The 7,820-nt window shown below is 31.3% G+C and overlaps 1 protein-coding gene across 1 annotated transcript; it reads left to right on the top strand.

The window, feature by feature from the left end:
* The first annotated feature begins 3,913 nt into the window (after nt 1–3,913).
* On the top strand, nt 3,914–5,806 carry LOC149541693 (7-deoxyloganetin glucosyltransferase-like). Its single transcript, XM_089796103.1, has 3 exons — nt 3,914–4,562; nt 4,708–5,273; nt 5,360–5,806. Exons 1-3 carry the CDS (start codon nt 4,043–4,045, stop codon nt 5,741–5,743), a joined length of 1,470 nt encoding a protein of 489 aa, XP_089652229.1. The 5' UTR covers nt 3,914–4,042; the 3' UTR covers nt 5,744–5,806.
* Nucleotides 5,807–7,820: the final 2,014 nt, after the last annotated feature.

The following is a 7,820-nucleotide window of genomic DNA, read 5'->3' as shown; positions in this document are numbered from 1 at the left end:
TTTTCTTTGTGGATTGTAAATATGGAAAGGAATAGTAGAAAATGTTGGTCAACTACTAGGGCAATTTTTCTTCAATTTAGAAAGAAAAGTTTGACTTGTAATATAGTAAAGAGAAGAATTTTAAAAAACCATATTAGGAAAATATGATATTAGGTGGATGTTGAATCACTATTTAGGTCTAATCCAATGTGTTGTAAAAGATTAATTCTTCATTTGAAAAAGGATTTTCAAGCTTAATTATTACTATATTTTTAAATCTCTCAATTTAGAAATGTTTCTTGATTCACAATACAATTTTTGACTTAAATTAGAATTTATTTTGCCAAAAAATATCTCAAATTGTCCAATGTGATTGGGTTAGATAGTGTTTTTAGATAGGAATGACTATATGGGGTTTTTAGTACACCTGATTTAATAATTTATTTGTATTTATTTAATAAATTAAAATTCATAGCCGGGGCCCTAGCTCGGTTGGCTAAATCTTCTCTGTTGTAGGGGGTTGGTCATGGGTTCTAGTCTCCCCCGTCCTCATGGTACCGGTGGGCGTGTCGCGCCAGTGCTACCAGTCACATTAAAAAGTTTACCCAACACACTTTAAAATTTAAAAAATAAATTAATTAAAAAAAATAAAAAAATTCATAAAATATTTATATCAATTTTTAAATTTAATCAATAAATATAAATAAATTATCTAATCATATGCATTTTGGCTCTTACATAGACATTGCCTTTTTAGACACCAACAATTTGAAAACTGAGTTACTTCATTGATATATTTGCTCTATTATTTTCATTTTCTTCACAAATAAAGTACAATTAATTAGTCATATTTGGCTTTCCCTTAGAAAATGATTGACAAAGACTAGCAATAGTAGTTTAATATAGAAACAAATAAAAACTCTCTAACTAGCGAAAAGAAAAACCAAGACTAAGGAAATATAAAGTTCCTACCCCAAAATATTCCAAAGATTCCTCTTAATGACTGAGCCTTTTACTAAAATTTCCTCTACTTTCCCTAAGGTATATATTATTCTTTATCATTTTTTTCTCCTCTCATAGTTTGCATGCACTATTAAATAATCTTAATTTTTATATTACTTTTGGGTTGTAGGAGCAATTCTCTATAAAGAATATTGACATGTCGTCCTCTAATTCTTTTATTAGAGGCTACATATTAAAAACTTTGATTCTGAGTGGTGTCTTCTGTAAGAGATCCTTGACTCAATTTGAAGCTTGAGCTTCTACATATAATGAATCTCCAAGAACAAAATCTGACATGCAACTTGAATCTTTATTTAGAAAATTACTATTTTGTTATCCAGAAAGATACAATTATTTTTAAATACTATTATCAAATAATATATAATTTAATTTCAGAGTAACATGCACTAATTTCTTGACTACGTTCAATTCTTCTCTGCCACGAGTTGAGATTCCATTAAACTTATGTGAAATATTGTTCAAACATGAACCTATCATCACTCATTTCTCCTCATCCTTTGTTCCAATACTACTATTGATTATCTGTATAGAAAAACATTTGACAATAGTGAGTAAGTTTCTAGAATCCATAGAAATTTTTTGTGTGCTGCTATTGTGTTGGGAATCTTTTATCAATATTTTGGATCACATTTCATGAACCATTACCACAATGTAAGAGAGAGCCAAATTTCTATCCCAAAGAAAAAATCAAAGAACGTTTGATAATTTATAAACAAATATTTTTTAAAATGTTAAACACATGAAAAGTTTAATTATATACAAATAAGTATATTTAAATAAATAAATTTATATAAAATTATAGAAAGATAAATATATTAAAAATATAAATAGATTCAATTTCATATCTATTTAAATAGATTTAATTTTAAATATAAATTTATTTATTTAATAAAAAAATATAAACAACTCTTACATATATAATAAACTTATAAATATTTATCAATGCATTTATAGATATCAGTAATTTAATGAAAATTTGTACTTACATGTTGTGTTGATTAATTTATATTTCTATTGTCACAAAAAAAAAAATCATTTTAATTTCTTTCATATTTGTATCTAATGATTTTATTTATACTTATTTTGTTCTTATGAATAAATATTTATCTCATTAACAAATATATCTTTGGTAATTTGTACAAATTATTTCATATTTGTATCTAATGATTTTATTTATACTTATTTTGTTCTTATGAATAAATATTTATCTCATTAACAAATATATCTTTGGTAATTTGTACAAATAAAATAAACTTAATGAGTTAATTTCACCATTTGCGAATAAGGAATGAAATTTTGTATATCTAGGTTATAGTGTTTCACCCTTTGTGATGAATAACATGGAAACAGTTGTTATAGATGGATAATATAAAATAATGTTTTTTATTCACTTTTGTGTTCTAACTAATCAAGTCAGTTTTTACTGAATTCTCTAATATAAAAAATATAATGATTTCAATATATAATAATGCTATCATCTTAAAAATGGAATAATACATAACTTTTTTTCATGAATTGGATCTTATAGTTTACAATTATTGTCATTTGCTTTCTAATAGAAAGAAATGGTCATTTTGAATTGATATTGTAGACATATTTAATTACTTTCCCAATACCTATTTGATACTTCTAAATAAAATAACATTGTTGACTTTAAAGTAAAAGGTCAAAATAACTCATTTGAATTGATAGTGCATACACTTACATAGACCACTTGGTAAAATTCAATAATCAATCCTCTAACTAAGCTTCTTTTCCTGAAAGCTTTCTAAGCTTTGTCTATTTATTATTTTTGTACTCTATTTTCTACACACCAAAACAAAAAACCTTTTCCCATTCATCCCAATGAACACTACAAAGTCTTAAAAGTCTCTATTTCTAAAGAATCTTGATCTATCATTGTGCAATGTTTGAAGATGTAAGTTGGTAGAATCTATAGCAAGATAAAAAAACAAATAATAGTTTATATTAATAATATCACATTCAATTATCAACATGTTCATGAATTGGTTCATGACAATGAGTTGCAAACAATGTTCCAACAATAAGTAGAACATACAACATGATCACAATTTCACCAAATATTGCTTAACATCTGAAATGCGAAAAGTAGAACATACAACATAATCACAATTTCACCAAATATTGCTTAACATCTGAAATGCAAAAATAAGACAAGAAAATTAGTAACACTTGATGATACACATAAACAAACAACTTACGCCAAGTAAAAAGAACAAATTGACAACTCTACGCATTTGTTTACTATGAATGATTTGTTCAAATTACAAAGCTAAATAATATTACAACAATTGATTCAAATTAGACAACTAAATAATATTACAATTTGAAGTGTCAAATTGCATTGAGTACTACTACAAGCACTAGGCATAATGGAAAGCAAAAAATGGTTGATATACAAAAAGTAAATGGGCTATAACTATTGTAACTCTTCAAGTGCAAATGCTAATTTATGTGCATAAAAAATAGGACACGGCAATCCTCTATTTTGAAAATCGAAAACATCATGAATTTTTCTGAAAACTTCAACATTTGATCTTCATGATCTGTGTAGTTTGTAGTCCAAAACATCAAAAAACTTTAAAAAAAAAAAAAACAAAATTTTGATGAATCTGGAAAAAAAATTTGACTTTGTATATTTTGTCGTCCAAAAAAAATGCTAGAGAGCCGTACACTCGAGGGACCCCATTCTGAATTTTGTCAGGCATAGCAGATGACATGACCACACTCTTCTTCTGAACGTGCGTTCATGAGAGGAAACAGTCTGTGAGCCTACGACAAGGCACTGTTTCTGATTTCGACATTACCGGCTCTCATTTTTTTTTCATTCTATCGGTTCTCAGCCATACAAAGTAGAATGTTAATTGATCATGTTTGCCTATTGTTTTGTGACGTTGAATTCTGTTTTTATTGTTAAGTTTCGAAAACAATAGAATTGCTTATTCTGTTACAACATTGATTTCTCTATACTGGAATCTTACATTTTGGTTTATTCACTCATTCAGCAACAACAGAGAAAATGTCTGGAGAAATAAGAGAGACCCATTTGCATGCAGTAATCGTGCCATTTGCTTCACAGGGTCACGTCAGCCCTCTCATGAATTTTGCAGAGCTGCTGGCCATGCGGGGATTCTTCATTACCTTTCTCACCACCGAATGGGTCGAACACCGACTTCTAAAAGCAGCCTCCAAAGATGCAGCGGCAAGTGACCGTGGTATTAGAGAAAAGGGCCTCAAATTTCGATTCCTGTCTCTTCCAGACGGCTTACCGCCTGAACATGGCCGAACTGCCCAGGTTGGTGAGTATTTTTTAGCGCTGCAAAGATTGGGCCCTGCTATGGAATGTATGTTAACTGCAGCAAATAAGTCTGTCCCGCCAATCACTTGCATTGTTTCCGACAGTTACATGTCTTGCACGGCAGAGGTCGCTAAGAATCTTGGTGTGCCGAGAGTCATCTTCTGGACTACTTGTACTGCAAACGCCATTGCTCAGACCAACGCCAATATTCTGCTTTCTCAAGGACATATTCCAGTTACAGGTATTCTTATATCACCAACGTCTATATTTTCTCTGTATAGTCAGTATTTTAGTTTAAAACTCAAGTTTTAGTGTCTGATGTCTAAACAATCTGTTTTCTTTCTTTATACATATTTCAATTAAGTCATAAGATATCTTTTATGCAGAGGATGATTTGAGATCCAAAGACAAATTGATTACATCTCTTCCTGGAAGAATTCCTCCATTAATGCCAACTGATATAGTCTCATTCTACCGCGAAAAACATGTCTCTGAAATCATTTACAGTGCCTTTCTCTATGAAGCTCGCATCCAAAACATTGCAGATTACATACTGGTAAACACTTTTGAGGAGTTGGAAGGAGGCAAAGAAGCTCAAATGGGTCTCAGTATTAATGGCTGCCCTGCTCTGGCAGTAGGCCCTGTTTCTCTTCCAAATTTCTTGGAGGGTAAGAATTCTATGTTCAGTATGTGGGAAGAGGATAAAACTTGCCTACAATGGCTAGATTCCAAACCCACGCAATCAGTGTTATATGTTTCCTTTGGTAGCATTGCTGTAAAATCTGAAAAACAATTGCATGAACTGGCTCTCGGACTAGAGGCTTGTGGATATCCTTTCTTGTGGGTACTTAGATCTGACATAGCAGAAGGAAAGTCTGTAGAGTTACCAGAGCGTTTCATGGATCGAACCAAGGGTCGAGCTCTGGTTGTCAGCTGGACCAAACAATTGCAAGTAGGGTATTTTATTTGTTTTGCTTATTTATAACAATTTTATTGTGTTACTTCAGTAATCCCACAAGAACTTTTTGGTGATTACAGGTACTTTCCCATCCTTCAGTGGGAGGATTCCTTACACACAGTGGATGGAACTCTACACTAGAGGCAATCAGCATGGGAGTTCCTATGATCGGATGGCCTTATTTTTCTGATCAGTTTATTGATTGTCGATTTGCTAAAGATGTTTGGAAAGTTGGTTTAGATTTTGAGGGAGTTGATGCTGATGAATTCAAATTGGTCACCAAGGAAGAGATTGAAAATGTTGTCAAAGATGTGATGGAAGGTCATGTGGGAAAGGAGCTGCGGAGAAATATACCAAGGTTCAAGGAGGCAGCTACTACGGCAGTTATGCCAGGGGGCTCTTCTTTTGAAAATCTCAACACATTTGTTGAAGATATGCAAAAGATAGCCAAATCAAAAGTCTAAGGAGCTTTGAGGAACGTTTTATATCTGGTCTATTTTATAAATTTGAATTACAATTTTGGTTTATTTGAAAAGAGTTATGAGTTTTCCATTATGAAAATTCTAATTTGGAAGATGGGGCAACTTCATATAGGAATATAATAACATATCATGTAATTTTTATTTTATTTATTAATATTTTTTTATTAAATAATAAATATCTATTTCAAAACTTATTAGAATAATTAAGTATTTAGAGTAAAAGATATTTTGATTGTGTAAACATTGTTTGTTAGTAGACTTGATTTTTAAAAAAAATTATAATAACTTTTATTATTAATTTTTAAAATATCATATGTTTCTAAACATACACAGAAGATTTCATAACTATGAAACCACATACAATCACATTGACCTGGTATTAAGATATTACACAAGCTAAAAACCACTAAACCTAGACACTAGAAACTAATAGTAATTACATATCCTAATTTAGAAATATACATCCCTTTTACAATCAATATAGGCTTTTGAGCTATTAATAGAGAAACTGATAGCAAATCCATAAGTTGATCTACAAATGTATTTGCCCCTTTACAATGAAAATAGGCTTTTAAGATATTAATAATAAAATAACTTCTCTTGTTAAGGAGCATCATGTATAGTCATTTAGGAACATACTACTCAAAGCAAGGCATAAATTGTGTGCACATCATATTCTAAGGATATATTATTATTTCATGTGTAATAAGAATAAACTCGCATGACATGTTTAACAATAGTTCTAGGTACTACTTTCTGTGTAGTTATATTTAGAAATAGAGCATAGAGGTAAAATATTGTAAGATTAAAGGAAGCAACATGTAAATTGTTAGTCTCATAATGGTTTTGACATTTGGGTGCCAACACACTTAACCACTTTCTACATTAAAGCCAAGTTCCAACAGGTGCTGAATGATTTTCAGGTGTCGAGCAATTTTGAGGTGCTGAGTGAAGATCACGTGCCGAATGATCTTCAGGTGCCGAGCAATCTTTAGGTGCTGAGTGAAGATCAAGTGCCGAGTGACTACAAGTGTCGAGTAATATTTAGGTGCCGAGTCATAAATGATGTCGAGCAAGATAGAATCACTACAAGAGCTGAGTGAGCTAGTTTCTTATATGTGCTGAGCATTGGGAATTAGAAAGTGTCAAGTAAGACAAAATGCACATGAGTTTGAAAAGGCACAAACTCAAATGTAAACCATTTTTATGGCTGACATATGATGAATCTCAAAGGATCTAAGTGATAAGATTGAATCTTTTGTATTTCCTATGCAATCTACATGCAGCCAATAAGAAAAATGGAGAAGGCATGCAACCAATAACAAAAGTGCAAGGAATGAGCAGGAAATAAAGATTCAATATGGATCGTAGATCCATACCTAACCTTAAGTCTTTGAAAGTCTTTATAAGGAAGATGAAATCTCATTTTGATAATGAAAAAGAAGTTTATGGGGAAGCCATAGTGAAATTTAGAGTGAAGAGTGAAAAGACTTAGAGGAAAAGAATAGCAATTAGATATTTTGTTGATCAAAACAAAACAAGAGATACAAACATATATCAGATCTCAGAGAATCAAAATCAAAGAGAGCAGATCAAGTACCCGAGTTCAGAAATCAAGGATTATAAGCTATCAGGTTTATTATACCTAATACTCTCTAGCAATAGTATTAGAAAGGAAATCCTATGTTGATAGGTTAGCTTAACAGCTAGGTTATAAATCCTTTAACAGGGTGACACTTAATGAAAAGTGTTTGTAAATCCTTTAATTAGGTCACTATTGATACAGTGTAAAGCCTTTAACAAGGAAGGCCTTTCATAGGGTAGACCATCATAAGTGGTCAAAACAATTATTGCTATAGTAATTTTGTGGGTATCATCCTGACCCCAGTTTTACCTTCTTATTCCTAGAGGGTTTATGGGTTACCAAAATCTAGTGTTATGTGTTGTTGATGCATGTGTCCCCCCCCCCCCCCCCCCCCCCACACACACACCTCAGAAGCATTCTTCCCATTTGAATATTCCAACAATTAGTATCAGAGCTTAGGTTCTCACAAGGTAA

The sequence above is a fragment of the Cupressus sempervirens genome, chromosome 8 (assembly GCF_028749045.1).
Source record: "Cupressus sempervirens isolate cs-2001-9-10 chromosome 8, ASM2874904v1, whole genome shotgun sequence".
NCBI lineage: Eukaryota > Viridiplantae > Streptophyta > Pinopsida > Cupressales > Cupressaceae > Cupressus > Cupressus sempervirens.
This window is presented reverse-complemented; position numbering and strand designations above follow the sequence as displayed.

What these genes read in the sequence shown, in the direction of transcription:
- LOC149541693 (XM_089796103.1), top strand. Translation starts at nt 4,043, where the DNA reads ATGTCTGGAGAAATAAGAGAGACCCATTTGCATGCAGTAATCGTGCCA. An exon ending in AGGACATATTCCAGTTACAG is followed by an intron (nt 4,563 to 4,707) that starts GTATTCTTATAT and finishes TCTTTTATGCAG; the next exon opens with AGGATGATTTGAGATCCAAA. An exon ending in GCTGGACCAAACAATTGCAA is followed by an intron (nt 5,274 to 5,359) that starts GTAGGGTATTTT and finishes TGGTGATTACAG; the next exon opens with GTACTTTCCCATCCTTCAGT.